Genomic DNA, 23339 nt, shown 5'->3' on the forward strand with positions numbered 1-23339 from the left:
ATTCACCAACAGGCCAAGGCGATGGCACGTGGCTAGCAGCACCGCAATGTCCCCTTGAACCTGGAGTTGCCTTTGACGAGCCAGTTGTCAAGGTACAGGTAGATGTAGATACCCCGAGGTCTGAAGTAAGCTGCCACCACCAACATGCACTTGGTAAATACTCGCAGTGCTGTCGCTAGGCCAAATGAAAGGACCGCAAACTGAGAGTGGTCAGTTGAAAGGACTGCAAACTGATACTGTGAACCAGAGGAAGTGTGTGTCCCTCAAAGATGGTGATGTGGAAGTACACATCTTTCAGATCGAGGGTGGCGTACCAATCTCCTGGATCCAGGGAGGGGATGATGGAAGCCAGGGAGACCATGCTGAACTTCAGTTTTGCTAAGTCGTGGTTCAAGCCCATCAGGTCTAATATGGGCTGCAGACCACCCTTGGCTTTGGGGATTAAAAAGTATAGGGAATAGAACCCCTTGTTTCTGTACTCCACAGGAACTGCCTCCACCACACCCAGCTGTAGTAAACCCTCTGCCTCCTGTACAAGAAGATTCTTGTGAGAGGGGTCCCTGAAGAGGGATAAGGAGGGGGGGTAGAAAGTAACAGAAGGGTGTAACCCTGTGCCACTGTATTGAGGACCCATCAATCTGATGTTATAGATACCCATGCAAGGAGAAAGGAAGAAAGGCGGCTGGCAAACAGAGGGAAGGAAGGATCCAGGGACCAGTCGGGTGGGTCACCCTCAGGCGTACTCTCAAAACAGGCGCTTTCCTGTCTGCTCACTGTGGGTCGAGCCCGGTTGGGATGTAGACAGGGGTTGGTGGCCAGGGCGCTTCTTGTAGCCCCTGGATCTTTTGTGGGGAAGCTTCTGGTGAGGGTGGCTCCCCTGGCTCTGAGACTGCTGCGGCTTAAACCGCTTGTGGGCAGGGCCAGGGACATACAGGCCCAGTGTTTTTAGGGTCATACAGAAATCTTTCAGGTCATGGAGCTTAATGTCTGTGGATCCAACATAATGGCCTGCCTGTCGAAAAGGAGGTCTTGCATTGACTGCTGAGCTTCCAAAGAAAGACCAGAGAGGAGCAGCCACGAAGCCCTGAGCAACAAGATGGCCAATGCAATGGTACGGGGGGCGGTGTCTGCAGCGCCCGATGCTGCCTGGAGAGCTGCTCTGGCAGCAGTCAAGCCCTCATCCAGGATCACCCAGAACTACTTCCTAGAAGCCTCAGGAAGGGCACTCTTGAACTTGGTCATGGCCTGTCACATAAGGCCTGATGGTTGGCCACCCACAACTGTAGACTGGAGGACGAATAAACTTTAGGCCCAAACAAGTCTAGTCTCCTTGAGTGTTTATTCTTATAGATAGTCAACCAGAGGCTGTCTCTCCCTGTGGTTGACCGCCTCTACCACTAGGGAATTGGGAGAAGGGTGGGTATAAAGGTACTCATGGCCCTTGGAGGCACAAAGTAGTTGCGCTCCACCCTCTTGGAGATGGGAGGCAAGGAGGAAAGGGTTTGCCAGAGGGCATTTGTAATTTTAGCAACCCCCTCATGTCGGGGCAAGGCCGGGGCCATGGGGCAGAAAATGTTAAAGAGGAAGTCTGCAGGTTCCTCTGCCTCCTGCACCTGGAGGCCTAGGTTGGTGGCAACCCTCTTTAACAGCTCCTGATGTGCTTTAAAATCATCCTGGGGCACCGGTGGAGGGGGCCCCACTATGGCCTCGTTTGGTGACAATGAGGAGGAAGCCGGCACTAAAGAGTCCTCTGCAACAATAGGTGGTCTGGCAGCTTGCTTGCCCACTTCCTCCTGTGCCTGCAGCCAAGGCCTCTGGGGCTGGAGGGGGGCAGGAGAGGGCAGTAGCCCGTACCTCTGAAGCTCTAAATACCGAACAGGCGGCCTGAGTGGGCTGAGTGAACCCCCATGGGTACCACTGTGATGGACAGAGTCTGAGGCCATGGGCCTGGCTGCAGTGCCACTAACTTAGTCTGCACAGGAGGTGCCGGAGCCTGTCCCACCACTAGGGAACCTTGCTCCGAACCTGAGCCCGAGCCCAAGTGGTCGCTCCTCTACGACCAAGATAGGACTGATTGGTGGCTCTGTCCTGATCGGTACTGGTCGCCTCTCTCGAAGTTGGAGCTGGCTGACCTCAATGAGTGTCTGGATCAGGGCCTCATCGCTTAGTGGCGCTCGGCAGATCCGCGATAGTCCCGGGCCAAAGATCTATGCCTCAAGCTTAATGAGCAGTACTGGGATGTGGAGCGGGATCAGAAACTAGAGCAGGCTTGGCGTCATGAAGAAGTAGCTGCACATGGTGACCCCACCTTAGGGATGGGTGATGGTCCAGGGAATGGTACTGTTGGTTACTCGACCTGTCCCTGGAGTGGTACCGATGCCACGGAGATTCTGGGTACTGACTCCGAAACTTCTCTGGAGGCATGCACTCCCCTGCAGGTCTGTGCCTGGCTACTGGAGAGCCACACCTTAAGCCTCTCTGCCCTTATCCTAGGTCTGTAGACCAGATGGGGCTATGAAACTTCTGCCTATCATGGTCAGAAGCGTGTCGGCTGTGAGAGGGCAACCATTGCCAGGATGTCCCTGCGATGGGGAGCGCTGCCGGAAAGGTGGAGACTGTGGTGGTCCCAGCGCGGGTTTACCCTAGGACACCGCAGGGGCCAGAGTGGGCAGCATCGGGAAGGACGTCTTGTGCCACTTGGAGGGCCTCTGTCATGGACGGCACCCTGAGTGGATGAGGACCTCTGCCGCTATCCAGGGTAGCTGGCAGGGAGTGGGCTGGGCTACACCGCTCGACCTGAGCTGTGGCCCAGGATCCCTAAGGGGGTGAAGAGGTACTCAAGACCGGGCCTTGGTTCACTCCAGACTTTTCCTTTCCCTTGTGGGAAGCTGGAGTCCTTCCTCGCCCCTTCTTCCTGGGCTTCTTGGCTGGAGCCACGGAAGGAGATTGGTGTTGGCTTGTAGATGGTACCGACGGGGCACTGCACACCGAGGTCACGGTGCTCGCAGCTGAATCGGAGTACTGCTCCGGCATTGGAGTAAGGGCAGACTCCATAAGGAGCATCTTCAAATGAATGTCACACTCCTTCTTCGTCCTGGGCTTGAAGGACTTGCAGATTTTGCACTTATCACTAACGTGACCTTTGCCCAAGAACCATAAACAACTATTATGTGACTCGCTAATGGGCATGGGCCTTTTACAGTGATCGCTTGACCCGTCCTGAGGTGAGGTCTCTAACTTAACAAATAGGTTGAATTAAACAAGAGGGAATCTATATACAGTAATATTTGCAAGAGGCAAATGAGTTCAAATGAACAAAAAGCAACTGCCCTAGTTGAAACAGCACCAGTTCCATGCACCGTCATTGGCAGCAAGAAGGAACTGAGGGTGGAGGAAGCCAGTGGTGCCCTATATTCCGTGGCATACACACGCCACTCCACGGGGCACCAGAGTTGGTCCCCTGTGGACACTGCTGAAGGAAAAACTTCCAGCATCAGTGCATCTGGCAAGCACACACACCTAAGTTGAATGGACATGAGCAATCACTCGAAGTCGTTAGAATATGTTTTTCTATTTTGAATACAGTTGCTTATTAATTACTTTAAACTTCTTTCCCAAGCTTTTGTATTTTAAATACAACCTGAATTTTTTTCCTAGCATGTTCACTTTTTTAGAATCATGGTCCATGAAAACCCAGTTCCACATTATTTTTGTCAGAACCCACTGTCAGAATTTTTAAAAGTAAAAATAGTGGCTCTGACCTTCCATTCATGGGGGTGGGGAAGTGACGGACTACCTCCAAGTCCTGCTGACATCTCTGCTGTTTGGATGTAAACAGAATTACCACCTCTCAACCTCGGATTATATGATCTTAGTTAGAACTGCAATATTGACTTGTGTGAAGCCACTATGCTTCTTTCAGCATGGAAGTTTCAGAGGGGAACACACACTCACTAGGGAAAGTTTTCATTATGTTTTTCTCTAACTTGTCCATGGTGTTTGTGATGTCACTAATTCATAAAACAAAGTAGCATGAACTGCTATGGTCACAGGATGTATCCCAAGGCAACCCTCAAAGAATAAAAGATAGAAAAAAGATGGAGTTTAAATTATTAGGACATAAAACCTTCCATGCTAACACGATGGCCCTTCTTCCTCACGCTCCCAGTCCCAGGAATTGGAACAATTAGTTTTAAATTCTCTGTAAAGCTAGATTTGGAATACAGCATACTACTGATTATCCCAATAGCATAGGGGAACATGGATTTTAGGCAGATAACTGGAAGTTCGGATAATTGAGAGCAGGAGACATTCAGCAGTGGGGTGGCCTCCCCTATGGCTGGGAGCTCCTTCTCCTTGCAGTCTTGGCCAGGGGGCTCTGCTCTGCCCCACTCACTCACATGACAGCAGTGCTGCAGAGGGCTCCCAGTTCAGCTGCAGGGCTGGTGACACCTGATCCCTGAAGGCGCAGGCTACTGTCCTGGCTGGGAAGAGCAGAGACCCAGGGCCAGGATTCTGCTGTACCCTGTCAAGTCTGCAGCCTTTCCCCTACATCCTGCTTCTGCAGGAATAGGGTGTCACCAACCTGGCAGGAATGGAAGTAGCCCTCTGTAGCTCTGCTCACTCACTCCTATGACAACAGATTGTAGAGACTCCCTGTACTGCTGCAGGAGCCATTCAGCTGCAGGGTAGCCTCCCCCATGACCAGGGGTCTCTCCTCATCCTCCTTGCAGTCTTAGCCCAGAATCTTTGCTCTATTATCTGAACATCCATATTAGCGGAATCCCTTCCTTGTCCCCCAGCATGAGATACATGCAGAGGTTCAGATAATAGTGTTTTGGGTAAACAGGAGTATACTGTACTGAACACCTCAGTTTAGTGTTTCATTAGCAATACAACTAGAAGTGCCTGGCTTACTAAAAATGAACTCACTTTCTCCTCTAGCTCCCATATACCTCCAGAGGCCCTTATTATCTTGTCCTCCCCAGCCATGTTTCCCTCACCCATTTACCTTAATAACAAAGTGATTTTCTGCATGCATGGGCGTGTCAACACACATTGCACTAGTTTAATTTAAAATGGATTTAAAACATGATTTGTTATTCCAGTATAAACATCAGTATGGATTCTTATCAATTTAAAAACTGGTTATATTGGCTTAGAGTGCATTGGCTAATTAACAGGGGCAATCTAGGCCGATGTAAGGTTGGTTTAAACGACTCCGGATGTCCACAAAAAAAGCTGGACTTCTAACTGAAATGACTTAAAATATCACATTTAGTAAAACCAGTGTAGCTTTTTGTGTAGCCCAACCCAATTCAGAGACAAGGCCCCAGATGTGAACTGCTGGGAATTGGTGCCCAGCTATGACAATAAATATCCAACCAGCTAATCAAAATGCAGCTTTGAACAGCCACTCATCATTTTCTCTCTCTCATTAATTAAACCACTCTATTATCTGTCCCTATCTATTTATAAGTCTTTATTCTCTCAATTACTTTGCCTAGCACTTGGTCTACTTCCCTGCAGACCATCTTTTTTTTTTTTTTTTTTGGAAGCCTCATGTGACATAGTCCTTGTTTGGGTCTCTTTTCCAAACAGTTTTTTTTCCTTAAGCCTCAGATTTCTGAAAATTTCATCTTGGAATTAACCACTTGTTTGTTGAGTTCTTTTGTCAAAGAAATTGTAAATTTGATAAATCTACTAGATTTCACTTTGAATTTGAATACGGATTCCTCATTCTGCAGTACTATCCGGGTTTCATTCCCTTCAGAGAGCAGTCTTGAGATCTAAAATGGGGCTATAGTTCATACTATTGTTGATTAACAACTTCATTTGCTGGTGATCTCATTTTCCTGTACTCAGATGTTTGGACAATTTCAACCCTGTCAGGCAGAAACAGATCTAATGTGGTTTATCACTATTGTTCAACATAAGAACTTTTGTGAATCTTCGGGCTAAGCAGTATTCATTACCCACAAGATCACTAGAGAGGTTGGAAACCCTCCACATATTGTTTCTTGTGGCCGAAGTAGTTGGAAAACTGGTCAATGAACTCCTCCAGTCATGGGTATATGTAGCTTTTAAAAATTATTTCTTGTGTTCTTACCTGATGTATATAATCATCCCCCTTTAAAAACAAAATAAAACCAAAAAAAAAGCTCAATAGTTTTCTATTTGACAGTACCATCCCCCTATTTCCTACATATATAGAACCTTATAGAATTACAGTAATAAAGATTATGCCATCAGGTTTCAGTTATGTTCACTAAGTGACAAATTCCATCATATTTTAAATACAGTATTTGTTTGGTGCAAAATCTGAAAATGGCCAGTGTATTATCCCATTTTAAAATTTGTGTGTTCTTAGCCTGTATGCTCTTCTCTTAGTCCTAACATTTTAATGCTTATAGAAGAGAGTTAATGAATTTTTTTTAATCTATGTATTTTAAGAGCAAAATGTACACAATCATTTGTTTTAGGTTTTTGAACTATTTGCAGAAACTTCATATTTAACACCACTACCAATGCACGTAATAAACAATGGCCCTTAATTCACTTACCACAAACAAACAAACCAAATTAAAACTCCTGTAATAAAAAACTATGAAGATTTACTATAGGGTAAATCAAATACGGGTGAAAAATTGTAGTTTATTGAAACTCATAACTCAAAAAATATAAGATGCTGTAGTGTACAATATGTTACACAACGCACCCTTAGGTGCACATTCAAGTCAAGTAAGAACTCCATCTTTCCCCAAACCCTGGTACCCTAGTATTTGTTTCATATACAATCATGCACACTTACTTTGCAAGAGGAAGCCCCCAGTATTCTGAGGTGTTAATTAGCACCAAAAACAGCACATTTCATTTAAAAAAAATGAAACTGGGGAGCTAAATTAACTTAGCTAATACTTTTTGACAGACACATTCATGGAATTAAACAGCCTAACCTAACCTAAACAGTGTGTGTACTGTACCAGTTTCTGTTATAGTTTGCAATTCTCCCCATATAGCAGTAGTGGAGAAGCCAGTTTCTAAACGAACTACTTATGTACTTCCTACACAAAGTTCATCTGACTTTTTTGTTGGAAATAAGCCTATAAGGGGTGTGGAAAATCTGGATCTTTCAAGGACAACTACTGGTCGTAAGTAATGGAGTTGTTTTAAGGCAAGGTCTCCACAGTCTGTTAGTGCCTTGTCCAATATGGCCCTCAAGTTTTCTAAAGAAGGGATAGATGTCGACTCCGTTGATAATAAAGGCTGTATTTCTGTTAACTGCCCATGCACTGCAGGTCCATGATTTTGGGGTATGCTTACTTCTGTGTTTTCACACACAAAGTTGTCTACTATCACACTCCTTTGTAAGTCTCTATCTTTTTGTAAGACACCACCTATTTGAAATTGTTCTGGGGACTCCCATTCATCATCATCATCATCATCATCTTTTTCCTCACTTTCCTGAATAAATTTTAGAAATGAGGATTCAAATCCCATTGGTTTATATGCCTTTAAATCAAATGGTCTGGACAATGAATGCTTCTGAACCTTGTTTCTTGTGGGGTGGAGTGAATTTTTTTTAGCATTCTGATTGCTGTGTTGCCAGCCTTCTGTCTCTTTCTCCCTTGGTAACTGCAAAGGTAAACTGTTAAAATAAGAACTGTTTTCTCTACTTTCAGGTACACCTTCAGTTTTACACAAAGGCTCCGTTATACTACATTCTTCAAAACAACTGGTTTTTGAACTATGTTTATATTTTAAAGTGCCTGAATACAAAAAAGCACCCGTGTCAAAAACCACATTATTTGCTGCACTCCTATTTTGATTTTCATTGCCAGTATCTTGATGATCATAAGCAGTGTTTGGTACACAATGTTTTCCATTTTCATGCAGGTTGTCTGTGTGCATTGTATTTTCCTTTTTAAACTCTCTGGGTTCCTCTTTATTTAACGATAGTTCTGTTTCCGAAGAGGGTTCCTTTTTAACCATTGTACCACTTTTAACACAAACTACCAGTTTCTCAGTCTGTTGTTCTATATACATATTGGTCATCTGATGTGTGCGTTTATAATGCCTCACAATACTGCTTTCCAATTTTACTACAGATAGACACCCTTGAACCATGCAAGGGTACTGAGTCTGGTTAGATTTCTCTCTGCACATTTTCAGGGCTTCCTCCTTTGTTTTAAAATGAATCAAATGTTTTTCTTTATTTTTGCCAATTTTCTTAGATTTTTCTTTTATCTGCTTCTCATTCTCATTTATATCATACTGATCTTTCAAACAGTCTTGTTCATTTTTATCATTAAGCAGATTATCCTGCTCCTTTTTATGTTTTCCAAGGAGACTACCATAATATTCACTATGGCGGAAATATACATGTTGAGAGTAATGGCTGTAATTTGTAAAAATCCTATCACAGCCATTAAGGTCACAATGAATTTCAAAGTCTTTGTTTAGTTCTTCTTCATTAGCATGCTGTTCTATCAAGTGATGCTTCAGCTTGTTAAAAGTATGAAATACAGCAGGGCATTGAGGCTGGTTACATCGAAATCTTGCAGATTCCATTTCAGAAAGCACTTTTTGCTCCTCTAACTGATCAAGGTTATGAAAGTCACTGCAATGCTTAGCAAGAGCCTTAGAACATAAAAAGCGTTTACTACATTCTTTGTATTTGCATGCAAATATTTTTTTACATTTGACAAGTTCCCTTTTTGTTCTTGCTTTGTCTTTTTCTAAACAAAGCTGTTCTTTGTTATACTGATGTACAGTTCTATAGTGACGAATCAAGCCTTTCTGATTGGTAAAGGCAGAGTTGCAACTTTTATGAATACAATGGAATGGTTTGTGGTACTTATGCAATATATAACATAAATTTCCTTTGGCAACTGTTCTTTTACTTCCTCTCCCCTCTCTTGCTTCCAATTCTTCCCTGTGGCTGTTTAGTGAGGATATTTTAGAGGGTTTTCCAGTTACATTACTATCTGTGTCTTCACTGGATTCCAAATCAGTTTCAGAACTACACTCTTCCTTCTTCGGGTGACACAGCTGCTCAGCAGATTGCTCAGTTTGTTCAGTATGCTCTTCATCTCTATTAGTACAGAAACCAGGCGTTGAAACTGCATTATTTTTTAGCTTGCCCTCTGCACATGCACCTATGTGCTCACATTTTTCATTAGCAAACAGCTTGTGAGTTATCTTCTCATTGCCAATTTGATGTTTGTTTCTATAATGAATTCTAAGGTGTGTTTTTCTTGTAAATGATCTTTGACAAATATGGCATTTAAATGGTGAATACCGATGTTGAAACATATTTAACTGAAGAACTTTTTCCTTGGAATAATTATGTTTTTTAACATAATGCATTAAGAGAGCTTCTCTGGTCACAAACTCATATTTACAGCCTTGACGTTCACAGAAAAATGGTTTAGCTGCCAGTTGAGTGAGATACTGTGTAGGTAAGTTGTCTTGTTGATCTTGAAAATGAAGTTCTGAGGTAGTTTCATTGACAACTGATTGAGGACACTTGGCATCATTTGATGGATATGACTGTAATGACCCTAAAAAAGGCTTGTGTGTTAAAGTGGAAGAATTTGCAGTAAAGTTAGACTTTAAACTTAAATGTTTCAAGCCCAACAGAAGTTCCAACATGGCATCTTCAGTATTTGGCACCGTAGAACCTTCATAAAAGGAAGTTTCTGGGGAAGAACAAATTTCTTCCTTGAGACAATTTTTTCTTTTAGAATTTGTATTACAATACAGACTTTCTGGAGAGTCAGTATTTGTATCCGAATTATGCCTAAGATCTGCACTAAGATCTCCAGTAGTTTTGCTGTTTTGACTATCATTGATTAGATTAAAAATATCTTTAGCTTTGATCCCCATCTTTTTTTTATGTTTGAAATGGTATGGATGAACCCTTCGAAGATGTTTTTGCATACCTCTGGCATTTTTGTATGTTGAACTACATCCTTCAAAACCACAGGTAATTTTTTTCCCATCAAAACAAACTGCCACATGGGAGCATTGTTGTTTTAAACCGGAAGGGTGAAAGACTCCCTGTTGGGATATTAGGCTACCAGGAATTGTTTGATTCTGAGTTATTGTTTCTATCAAAGGGGATGCCTGCTTTTTGGTTACTACAGTAGTGGTTCTGTGGCTCCCAAAATAAACACTACAGTTGCTTTCGCTATCAGTTTCATCATTGTCAGAGACAGCTTCTTCCTTAATCTGTAGGATTTCTTGAGAACTTGTTGAGCCCACAGACAAAGTAAGATTTTCATATGGACTAAAATTATCTGCTTGATCAACCAGTTGAGACTCAGGAAGATAACTGCAACTGTCTTTTGAAATAGGCTCTTCAAGTTTAACTGATGTCTCCTTCACTTCTCCATTTGATATTGTAATATTATGCATTACAAGGTGATTCTGAAATTCTGTTTTTGAATAATAGAACTTTTTGCAACCAAGAAAGTTACATGTGTATGATGCATCCCTAAAATGCTGAGCTTCATGGTGGTAAAGCTGCCCCAAGTCACTGAAAACTATGTTGCAGCCATTTAATTCACACTTATAACGTAGATCTTCATGCATTTGTTTGTGATTTAATAATTCATTAACAGACCCAAATCTAGCATAACAATCCATAGACACACACATGTAAGGCTGAGGACCACAATGCACTCGTTCGTGCTCCTGCAGATGAAAGGATGTCATGAAGTGACGTCGGCAAAAAGCACACTTCTCTCTTCTGTTTTTCATATCCAAGTAGTGTTTTGCATTTTCATCATTGTTTTGATGTTCAGCCTTTAGATGTACACTTAAATATTTAAATTGCTTAAATACTCTAGAGCAGTCTGTGCCAGGACATGGATATATGTCTCTGTCTTGCAGATGGTAATTTTCTAATTGGCTAAATGTGACATATTCATGTATGTCACTTTTGTTTTTTTCAGATGATTGTGGTTGCTGCTGCTTTTCCTCTGGTGATGCAGAAGGGTTTCTGGATGTACTAGTCTTTTGTGGTGATCTCTCTTTTTTCAACAGTATTTTCTTTTTTGGTCTATATGTTCTACTAGGTGGCATTTTAACATGCTCCATTACATGTGGTACAAAAAATTCCTTTCTCTTGAACTTTTTTGTACACACTGGGCATGTATAAATACCATCTTCCATGTGCATCTTAGAATGATGTAGTATTCTAGCCTCTATACATTCCCTTTTGCATAACACACAGAAGAATTTGTATTGGAGCCATCTCTGGTATCTTTCAGAAGATCCGATTGGCTTTTTCACTCTTGTTTTCTCCTTAGGTTGATGTGTTGCCTCTTTTCCTCCTTCATAGTATTTATGTTCTTTAGTCTCATCACAATCACTCAAAAGAGTTTCTAACAAGTCAGTTTCATTGACTGACATATCATTACAACTTGCATCGTCTTCAGAATCAGAAGCGTCTTTCCCTAAGAGTTTAAGACAATGCCGTTTTAAAGTCTTCCAGTCCCAAAATTCAGGATCAAATGGCCAATACGCTTTTAAAGCTAACAGAAGCTCACAACGTAGTGAGTTGGGAACCAGTGCATTTTCTTCATCAAATTTCTGATCTGGTTGCAAATGCAATTCTTCCAGCACATTGTATCCATCCAAACTTGGCTCGAGCAAAAACTCAGTGAGCTGACATGCTCTTCTAACTTCAAGATCCACTGGTAAAAGGCATGCAATTGTTTTACATACAGATGTCTTCATTTCATCATTTCCATTTGATCTGATCTGAAGCGCTCTCACACATAACAAAATAGACACAGCAAGACCTGCTTCTTCTGCCTGTGTGGTAAAATACAAACAAAAGTTATTTTTCATTTTTTTGATAGATGCATTCTTCCCTGAATCACACACTGTGGAACAACTGTATCTACATCTTGAAGTCTGCCTAAAGCTAGAAGTGATGTTTAGAATAGCTATAATAAAACTCTTAGCAGAATAGGCAAATTGGCAGCAGAAAAAATTCCAAATGGAGAAATTTGGGAGAACAAAGACACACTTGCACACTAAATTCTATAAAATCAAAAATTAGATATTGAAAAGAACTATTAGGCACTTTTAAAATAAATACTGATGGGTTTGCAAGTATAATCTTGTATGTTATGCCCTTATAAATTCTAACTTACTTAGCTATTGAGCTTCTACCATTTCTCTTGGCAAACTCTCACTGGCCCCCACCTCCACTGTTGTTTTCTTCTAATAATCTAATTTTCCTTTGGCGAATTTCATTCCATCATTCCTAGTAATACACAACAATTCCACTTTGTCCTTAGAATTCATTCTAATATTTGTAAAATTGTAGTTTGGTCAAATTATATACATTTCTTTTATTTTCTCTCCTTATAAGTTAATTCCTTAATCATTTTAGTTGGTCTTCTTTGAATTTCCTCCAACTGTTTTTCAAGCTTTGTCAACTACGTACACCCCTGGACAAGCAACTGGGATCCACTTCTCCTGTGGATAGTGGTGATTTCTTTTTGGGGGGGGGAGGGGGTGGGGGGAGGGGAATGTCAGGGGATAATAGACACCTGAAGTTCACCCTCCATTCCATATGCTATTATGTTGTGACAGTTCCTGCTTTACCTTGGTGGGTCTTGTGCTTATTGGCGGATTTGTTTGCCTTGGAGCTTCACCGCAGCCCTCAGCTTGGCCGTTTTTCTGAATTCACAGTCCAGGTCGATGACTCCTGTGTCTTACCAGGAGTTGGGAGGATTTGGGGGGAACCCGGGCCCGCCCTCTACTCCGGGTTCCAGCCCAGGGCCCTGTGGAATGCAGCTGTCTAGAGTGCCTCCTGGAACAGCTGTGTGACAGCTACAACTCCCTGGGCTACTTCCCCATGGCCTCCTCCCAACACCTTCTTTATCCTCACCATAGGACCTTCCTCCTGGTGTCTGATAATGCTTGTACACCTGAATCCTCTAACAGCCCGCATTCTCACTCTCAGCTCCTAGTGCCTCTTGCTTCAAGATCCTCACATGTACACCACAAACTGAAGTGAGCTCCTTTTTAAAACCTAGGAGCCCTGATTAGCCGGCATTAATTGATTCTAGCAGCTTCTTGATCGGCTGCAGGTGTTCTAATCAGCCTGTCTTAATTGTCTCCAGAAGGTTCCTGATTGTTCTGGAACCTTCCCTGTTACCTTACCCAGGGAAAAGGGACCTACTTAGCCTGGGGCTAATATATCTGCCTTCTATTATTCTCCTATAGCCATCTGGCCCGACCCTGTCACATATCCCCCCCCCCCCCCGCTCAACACTACGGGGTTGGGCAACTTGGGACGTCAGGCAGTGTACTTGTGACAAGCCATCTGCATTGCCATGGTGGCTTCTAGCCCGGTGTAGTATGGTGAATTGGAAAGGTTGTAGGGACAGGAACCATCTGGTCACCCTTGCATTCTTCCCTTTATTTCGCTGCATCCACTGGAGAGGTGCATGGTCCGTCACAAGGGTAAACCGTCGTCCCAGAAGATAATAACAGTGTTTCCATGGCCCATTTCACAGCTAGGCACTCTCTTTCAACCACGGCATACTTCTGCTCTCTCAGGAGGAGTTTTCTGCTGCGGTAGAGGATTGGGTGTTCTTCATCTCCGACCATCTGCGATAGAACAGCTCCCAATCCTACTTCAGATGCATCTGTTTGTAAAATGAATTCTTTGTTGAAGTCTGGGGCTTTAAGCACGCGGTTACTGCAGAGGGCTGTCTGTAGATCCATGAATGCTTTCTCTGCAGCATCTGTCCACTTCACCATGTCTGGACCCAGGGCTTTTATCAGGTCTGTCAGCGGACTCGCTCTGGTAGCAAAATGGGGAATAAATCATCAGTAGTACCCCACCACACCCACGAATGCCCGGACTTGATTTTTCTGATTCGTCCGGGGCCAATTTTGGATAGCCTCTAGTTCGTTTAGTTGGGGCTTGACAATGCCCCTTCTCACAATGTAGCCAAGGTATTTAGCCTCGGCTAGCCCTATAGCACACTTGGCTGGGTTTGCTGTGAGGCCAGCCTGTCCTAGCATGTCCAGAACCGCTTCCACCTTTCCTAAGCGGGTTTCCCAGTCGGGGGTGTGAATAATCACATCATCCAGGTATGCCGCTGCATAACTTCTATGGGGCCGTAGGAGCTTGTCCATAAGACGCTGGAAAGAAGTGGTTCGGAACTATTTAGAAAAGCTGGACAAGCACAAGTCCATGGGGCTGGATGCGTTGCATCCGAGAGTGCTAAAGGAGTTGGTGGATGTGACTGTAGAGCCATTGGCCATTATCTTTGAAAACTCATGGCGACCGGGGGAAGTCCCAGACGACTGGAAAAAGGCTAATGTAGTGCCCATCTTTAAAAAAGGGAAGAAGGAGGATCCTGGGAACTACAGGCCAGTCTGCCTCACCTCAGTCTCTGGAAAAACCATGGAGCAGGTCCTCAAGGAATCAATTCTGAAGCACTTAGAGGAGAGCAAAGTGATCAGGAACAGTCAGCACGGGTTCACCGAGGGCAAGTCATGCCTGACTAATCTAATTGCCTTCTATGACGAGATAACTGGCTCTGTAGATGAAGGGAAAGCAGTGGACGTGTTGTTCCTTGACTTTAGCAAAGCTTTTGACACGGTCTCCCACAGTATTCTTGCCAGCAAGTTAAAGAAGTACGGGCTGGATGAATGGACTATAAGGTGGATAGAAAGCTGGCTAGATTGTCGGGCTCAACGGGTAGTGATCAATGGCTCCATGTCTAGTTGGCAGCCGGTATCAAGTGGAGTGCCCCAAGGGTCGGTCCTGGGGCCGGTTTTGTTCAATATCTTCATAAATGATCTGGAGGATGGTGTGGATTGCATCCTTAGCAAGTTTGCAGATGACACTAAACTGGGAGGAGAGGTAGATACGCTGGAGGGTAGGGATAGGATACAGAGGGCCCTAGACAAATTGGAGGATTGGGCCAAAAGAAATCTGATGAGGTTCAACAGGGACAAGTGCAGAGTCCTGCACTTAGGACGGAAGAATCCAATGCACCGCTACAGACTAGGGACCGAATGGCTCGGTAGCAGTTCTGCAGAAAAGGACCTAGGGGTTACAGTGGACGAGAAGCTGGATATGAGTCAACAGTGTGCCCTTGTTGCCAAGAAGGCCAATGGCATTTTGGGATATATAAGTAGGGGCATTGCCAGCAGATCGAGGGATGTGATCGTTCCCCTCTATTCAACACTGGTGAGGCCTCATCTGGAGTACTGTGTCCAGTTTTGGGCCCCACACTACAAGAAGGAGGTGGAAAAATTGGAAAGAGTCCAGCGGAGGGCAACAAAAATGATTAGGGGACTGGAACACATGACATATGAGGAGAGGCTGAGGGAACTGGGGATGTTTAGTCTGCGGAAGAGAAGAATGAGGGGGGATTTGATAGCTGCTTTCAACTACCTGAAAGGGGGTTCCAAAGAGGATGGCTCTAGACTGTTCTCAGTGGTAGCAGATGACAGAACAAGGAGTAATGGTCTCAAGTTGCAGTGGGGGAGACTTAGGTTGGATATTAGGAAAAACTTTTTCACTAGGAGGGTGGTGAAACACTGGAATGCGTTACCTAGAGAGGTGGTGGAATCTCCTTCCTTAGGAGTTTTTGAGGTCAGGCTTGACAAAGCCCTGGCTGGGATGATTTAATTGGGGATCGGTCCTGCTTTGAGCAGGGGGCTGGACTAGATGACCTCCTGAGGTCCCTTCCAACCCTGATATTCTACGATTCTATGATCTATGAAGGTGGCAAGTGCCCCATGCAGTCCAAAAGGAAGAACAGTACATTGAAACGGACCCTCTGGTGTAGAGAATGCCGTCTTTTCTTTCGCATCTTTGGCAAGGGGAATCTGCCAGTATCCCTTTGTTAAATCAACGCTGGTCAAAAATCGGGCATTGCCCAGGTGGTCAACTAACTCATCGATACGGGGTATGCATCGAATTTGGATCTCTCATTTAGCCCGCGAAAGTCATTACAAAACCTTGAGGTGCCATCGGGTTTGGGCACCAACACAATCGGGCTTGACCACTGACTGTGGGACTCTTCGATGACTCCCAGCTCCAACATCCTTTTTACCTCTGCCTTGATCTCCTCCCTTTTTGCTGCTGAGACCCGATAGGGCCTTAAAGTTACCTTTGCCCCAGGGTCTGTGATAATGTGGTGATATGCTTCGGTGGTCCGGCCTGGTTTGGTTGAAAACACCTCCTGGTATCGGCTGATCATCTCAGTTACCTCCTTCTGGTTTGGTGTCAGATCAGTGGATATCCTGATCTGCTCCTGCATATTATTTCCCTGCATTGGGGTCTCTTGGTCCACTATACACGCCTCTCGTCGGTGCCAAGGCTTTAAGACGTTAATGTGATAAATTTGTTCTTGTTTCTGGCGTCCTGGCTGCCGCACCTTGTAGGTTACTTCCCCCACGGGTTCAACCACCTCATAGGGCCCCTGCCAGTGGGCCAAAAGCTTGCTTTCTGCTGTGGGTACCAACATCATCACCCAATCCCCTGGTTGGACCTGTCGGACTTTTGCCTGGCACTTGTAATGGGTTTGCTGGGCCTCCTGAGCCTTTTTCAAATGTTCCCGTACAATAGGGGTGACCCGGGCTATCCGTTCTCGCATCTGCAACACATGGTCAGTTATATTTCTCCCCTCATTGGGTTTCTCTTCCCAGATTTCTTTTGCAATATCTAGTATGCCACAGGGGTGGCGTCCGTATAATAATTCAAAGGGGGAAAACCTAGTTGAGGCCTGAGGTACCTCCCAGATTGCAAACATAAAGTAGGGTAGTAGGGTGTCCCAATCATTCCCGTCCCGCCTTACCACTTTCCCTATCATTGCCTTGAGGGTTCGGTTAAACCTTTCTACCAGCCCATTGGTCTGCAGATGATAGACTGAAGTTCTCAGGGTATGTATACGGAGCAGCGTACAGAGGTCCTTCTTTTGCTTCGACATAAATGGGGTACCTTGGTCTGTTAATATCTCCTTTGGTAGCCCCACTCGGGCAAAGATCCCCACCAACTCTTTAGCTATCGTTTTAGAGGCCGTGTTCCGCAGGGGGACGGCTTCTGGATTATGCTACTCGCTACCCAGAACGATAAGTATATATTGGTGGCCCCGGGCTGTCTTCTCCAGGGGTCCCACTAGATCCATGGCTATTCGCTAGAAGGGGACCTCTATGATGGGAAGGGGTACTAAAGATGCCCTCAGGTGGGGACGGGGACTGTGCAGCTGACACTCCGGGCAGGACGCACAGTACCTCCGCACTTCATGTACTCCGGGCCAGAAGAATGGTCGCAGGACCCATGCCAGGGTCTTCTCTACCCCCAAATGCCCCCAAAAAAGAGGAATATGGGCCAGATTTAATACAGCATTCTGGTGTTATTGAGTTACTAGGATCTGCTGTACCTTCTGCCCCTGTACTGGTGCAACCCGGTATAAGAGATTCTTCTTCATTATGAAGTAGGGTCCTGGTCCCTGGGTTTTCCCTTCCACGGGAACCCCATCTATTTCGGTCACCTCCTTCCTAATGTTCTCGTACCGTGGGTCTTCAGCCTGGTACCATCCAAAATTTCCTCTCCCGGGGCTAATCTGCCCGAGATCTAGGGGGCCAGTCTCTGTTGCCTCTACTGGTTCAGAGGCGTTAGGGTGTGGGTCAGACTCGGGTGCTTCTCCCTCCTGGGTGACCTCCTTTTCAGCTGCTCGGGTCCGCCTACCTACGAGAGCGACCCTCTGGCTTTGGGCCAGTATTCGGGTTCCCAAGGCCTTAGCTGCCCTTCTTTCCCTTTTCGTCTTTCTATGCTGTCTGGGAGTGGAGAACAAATCTGGGGATATTTCAGAGAAGGTTGGGAGTTGACAGTCTACTGTGGATGCCTCACTACTTTCAGGGCTTCCCCCTTTCTCCAATTCCCCTACCAGGAGTAAGTCTCCAAACCCTGGGAAGTCCCTCCCTATGAGCACTGGGTATGGGAGTTTAGGGACTACACCTGCTGCTACCTCAGTAGTGTTCCCCTGAATCTCGATTTTTACTGGGATGGTGGGGTAATAACCAACTGTTCCATGGACGCATGTCATCCCCGTACGCTTAGCCCACAGCGGCTGACTACGCTTCACAAGCTTCCCCGAGACAAGCGTGACAGCACTCCCCAAATCAACCAGTGCTGTGGTCTCTACCCCATTTAGCTTCACTGGTCTAGTGTACATATGTGGGGTTAGTGAGACCCCCACAAGGTGGATTAGGAAGCATGGGTCTGCCCAATTCCCTAGGTTACACTGCATAGGCTCCTTGGCATTAGGACACTGTGCAGCTATGTGTCCCCACTCCCTGTAGGCGTAACATCTGTATGGAGCCCTAGGCATTCCCTGGTCTCTTGGCTTGGGTAGTCTAACATCACAATCCTCTTCCCCCTCAGTGCTCCGACTCTTTGTGGCATCTGGTGGGCCTTCAGCCCCTCTCTTTTTCCACCTGGGTTCTCCTGGTGGCCCAGTCACCCGAGCTCTAGGGCTTGGTGCTACTAGTTTAACCCAGGGTGCTTCTTCCTTAACTGGTCGGGTCAGCTCCCTCGCCATCCTTCGCCCTTCTACCAGCGCGACAACTTCGTCATAGGTGGAGGGTTCGTTCTGGCTTACCCAGTTGCAAAGGTCTGGCAGTAGTCCTCTCATGTACTGGTCGATGACTAGAACCTCTAGTATCTCCTCTGGACTCCGGGACTCAGTTTGTAACCACTTTCATGTGAGATGGATGAGGTCATATAACTGGGACCACGAGGTTTTGTTTTCCTGGTACCTCCACTCATGATATTGCTGGGTCCGCACTGCAGTCGTTACCCCAGATCTGGCCAGGATCTCTGCTTTCACTTGGGGGTAGTCTGCCGCAACCTCTTCAGGCAAATCATAGTAGGCCTTCTGGGCCTCCCCACACAGGAATGGAGCGAGGATGCCAGACCACTGTTCTCGGAGGCAAGCCTCCCGCAGGGCTGTCCTCTCAAAGGCCAGGAGGTATGCCTCTACATCATCCTCCCACGTCATTTTCTGCAGCCAATTGCTGGCCCGCACGATCTGCGTCCCATCATGGCCATGGTTCAGCTCTGTAAGGGTCTTTACCTGGTTTACCAGTTCCCGCAACATAGCCCGGTCTTGAGCAGGCTGGTCCATCAGCAGGCGATTAGTCTCTTGCTGCAGCCACACTGACTCCTGTTAGGCGGCTGCTTGGACACGAGTAGCCTCCTGCTGGGCAGCTGTGGCTTGTATCAGTGCCCACACTACCTCCTCCATTGTGGTGAAAAAAATAATAAAAATAGACCCTCTTCCCTCATCCCCCCCCCTTCCAAACACCTTCCTTCTTCCGCCGTGCTGTGGACACCAGCTCCCACTTCTGACACCAGTTGTGACAAAGTTCCTGCTCTACCTTGGTGGGTCTTGTGCTTATTGGCGGATTTCCTTGCCTTGGACCTTCACGGCAGCCCTCAGCTTGGCCGTTTTTCTGAATTCACAGTCCAGGTCGACGACTCCTGTGTCTGACCAGGAGTTGGGAGGAACCCGGGCCCGCCCTCTACTCCGGGTTCCAGCCCAGGGCCCTGTGGAATGCAGCTGTCTAGAGTGCCTCCTGGAACAGCTGTGTGACAGCTACAACTCCCTGGGCTACTTCCCCATGGCCTCCTCCCAACACCTTCTTTATCCTCACCATAGGACCTTCCTCCTGGTGTCTGATAATGCTTGTACACCTGAATCCTCTAACAGCCCGCATTCTCACTCTCAGCTCCTAGTGCCTCTTGCTCTCAGATCCTCACACGCACACCACAAACTGAAGTGAGCTCCTTTTTAAAACCCAGGTGCCCTAATTAGCCTGCCTTAATTGATTCTAGCAGCTTCTTGATTGGCCGCAGGTGTTCTAATAAGCCTGTCTTAATTGTCTCCAGAAGGTTCCTGATTGTTCTGGAACCTTCCCTGTTACCTTACCCAGGGAAAAGGGACCTACTTAGCCTGGGGCTAATATATCTGCCTTCTATTACTCTCCTATAGCCATCTGGCCCGACCCTGTCATAATGTATATTCCCATATGCAAAGTCAATTTTGTTTGGCTATACAGCAAAGAATCATTTTACTAACTCTCCCCAAAATCTGTAATCAGGCTGGCTCTGTGAACGAGGGTGTGATCCTGGTACACAGAAATTGGTAATGTTGGTGCCCTTCCACCCCCCAATTCCTTTTAAGAGAGGCATTGAGGAGTGGTGATCTACTAAGGTCAGCGGGCATCCTCTGACTACATCAGTATAAACTTTTAAGAAAGACTGCAGTCCATCCCAAGCCCTTTCATGGCTTACATCCTCCAGTCTGTGAATCACTTGTTTGTTTTTCCTCTCAAGAGGATGCACTCCCTTAATACTCAAATTAACAGCCACAGAGTTCAAGGCCAGCAGGAACCATTAGATCATTTCATCTGACCTCCAGCATGTTATAGCCCATTACATTTTACTCAGTTACTCCTATATTAAGGCCAATAAATTGCACTGGGCTAAAACATAACTTGTGTTTGACTGCAGCGTGTTTTCCATCCAGTCTTGATCTGAAGACATCAGAGATGGAGAATTCACCACTTCCCTTGGTAGTTACTTCCATTGGATAATCACCTCACTGTTAAAATGTGTTCCTCTTTTCCAATGCGAATGTGCCTGGCTTCAGCTTCCAGTCATTGATTCTTGTTATGCCCTTCTCCACTAGATTAAAGAGCCCTTTAGTAGCTGGTGTTTTCTACCATTACAATACTTGTACACTGTAGTCATCTCAATCTCCTTTTTGATAAACTGAACAGACTGAGCTCTTTAAGTCTCATACTGTAAGGCATTTTCTTCAGCCCTTGAATAGTTTTTGTCTGCAACCTCTCCAAGTCTTCAACATCCTTTTTAAAATGGGGGTCTCACCAATGCCGGATACAGAAATAAAATAATGGCCCTAACTCCTACTCTTGTTTATATATTTAAGGGCCATATTAGCCCTTTTTTCCACTGACTGACAACAGGCGCTCTTGATGAATGCCTTGTCTATTTTGACCCCCTAAATCCTTTTCATTGTCACTGCTTTCCAGGATACATTCCCCTACTCTGTAGGTATGACCTACTTTCCTTGTTACTAGATGCATAACTTTGCATTTGGATGTGTTAAAACTCGCTTTACTAGGTCCAGTTTACCAAGTGATCCAGATGACTCTGTGTGACTGCTCAGTTCTAGTCATCATTATTTACCATTACACCAAACTGTCAAAGTGATTTCATATTTACTTCCAGTTCATCAGTGAAATTGTTGAATAGCATTATGCCTACTACTGATCCCTTCAAAACCCAACTATAAACACTCCACTGACTACTTTGAGATGTCAGCCAGTTCATAATCCAAATAATGTGTGCTTTACTGATAGTGTACAGTGTTAATTTTTTAATCAGAATATTCTGCAGTACTAACTCAAATGCCTTACCAAAGTCTAAATATATTACACATATGCAGTTACCTTTATCAACCAAACTAGTAATCTCCCCAAAGAATGAAATCAGCTTTGACAAGATTCGCTCCCCCCTTCCGACATAAAACCGTGTTGACTGGTATTATTATCCTATTTTTTAATTCTTTATTAACTGAATCCCATATATCAGCTTTTTCCATTATTTCATCCAGGACTTATAGCAGGTTAACTGGACTATAGTTACACAGGTCATCCCACTTGCCCTTCTTGAATACTGGCACAACATTAGCACTCCTCCAGTCTTCTGGAATTTCCTCAGTATTCCAAGATTTATTAAAAATGTGTTTAGTCGCAGGTTACCTAGTGCTTTGTTTAATTAAGGGTAACAGAAAAATGAATGCAAACATGTATATTTAGTTGTAGGTGTAGATGTAGGAAATAGTTTCCTGGTGTGGTAGGCCAGTTAAATACAAAGAGCAGCATCTGGGGTGGTAGGTCCTCATAGCTGGGATGTAGCATTTCCCTTGCCTTCTTTAAGGGTGACTAGGTGTGGCACAGTTCATAGGGCAAAGGGTTTGTAGGTAAGAAATAAGCACCCTTCTTGTAAATAAGGCATCGACCTCCCTCTCCCATCAAAGGGGCAGACTTTGATTTGCAGGGATTCCCAAGCACTTTTATGAGACTTGGTGGTAATTCCTGGGTAGCGGCATACTAAGGATCTTGGCCTTAGAATGAAGGCTCACATCAGGTGTGATTAAATGGGCTGGTTATGTCCTGGAATTTTTGAGAGGGTTTGGATGTAAGCCTATAGGAAAGAGGGTCTGGAACAGCCCCTCACAGGCCATCTTCCCTCTTAGCTGTTGTCGGGACAAGTGGTGTCTGAGGTTATTTTGTTAGTCTCTAAGGTGCCACAATTACTCCTTTTCTTTTTGCGAATACAGACTAACACGGCTGGTACTCTGAAACCTGTTATTTTGTTGGAATTACCATTCCTAATTGTACTTTTGAATAAAGTTGTGGCCATTTAGCCAAAAATTCCAAGTATCTGCATCTTCACTGACCCATTCCCCTTTGCAAATAATAATTATGCTAGTAATCACAGTTGTTGCTCAGATGAACATGTGGCAAACAGCCGTAAAATAGTATTTTTTTTATGACTGTGGCTGATGTTTGTCTGTCCTTTATGTAGTAGTGCAAATATTTTCTATTTTTGCTGTGACACCCACAAATGTTAGCAAATCAATATCTTCTGAGCAATTAATGTACTTTAAAATATTGTTAAAAATGTAGTGAGAATGTGTAAACAATTTATCTGTATGCAGATTTTAAAATTTGGTACATTTCCAGGTGAACAAAGACAAAAATGGAAAACAATGTTTTGATAAACTGACATAAGAATGTGTTTCTAGGTACAAAGTACTTAACTGCACTTCTTGTAAATATGGTAACTAAAAAATATCTAACTAAGATGTATTAGAGCGAAATACTGATAACAAGTAACTGATCATGTTAATGATGTGATTTAATTCTATTGTTGTATCGCAGTATTGTTGTAGCCATGCTGGTCCCAGGATATTAGCGAGATATGGTGGGTGAGGTAAATATATTTTATTGGACCAACTTCTGTTGGTGAGAGAGACAAGCTTTTTAGCTTACAGAGAGTCTGGAAGAAGCTTGAAAGCATGTCTCTCACCAACAGAAGTTGGTTAAATAAAAGATATTAGCTCACCCACCATGTCTCGCTAATTCTAAGCACATATAAACACACTTGTACATATATACACATATATATGTATGCTAAAATATTTAAATTATTCTTGTGTCATACTTGATCTCTATACTATTTCCTACAAAAGCTT

The 23339-nt window shown here is 44.6% G+C and overlaps 1 protein-coding gene across 5 annotated transcripts in view; it reads right to left on the reverse strand.

The window, feature by feature from the left end:
- Positions 1-6634: 6634 nt before the first annotated feature.
- The window catches only part of RLF (RLF zinc finger), a 102487-nt gene continuing 85782 nt past the window's right edge, over positions 6635-23339 (reverse strand). For all 5 annotated transcript variants that reach the window (XM_048826041.2, XM_075121232.1, XM_075121234.1 and 2 more), the window contains one exon: positions 6635-11823. In XM_048826041.2, the coding sequence (XP_048681998.2) occupies positions 7054-11823 (4770 nt within the window). In that variant the 3' untranslated portion in view covers positions 6635-7053. The remainder of the gene's footprint in view (positions 11824-23339) is intronic.

The sequence above is a fragment of the Caretta caretta genome, chromosome 19 (assembly GCF_965140235.1).
Source record: "Caretta caretta isolate rCarCar2 chromosome 19, rCarCar1.hap1, whole genome shotgun sequence".
NCBI lineage: Eukaryota > Metazoa > Chordata > Testudines > Cheloniidae > Caretta > Caretta caretta.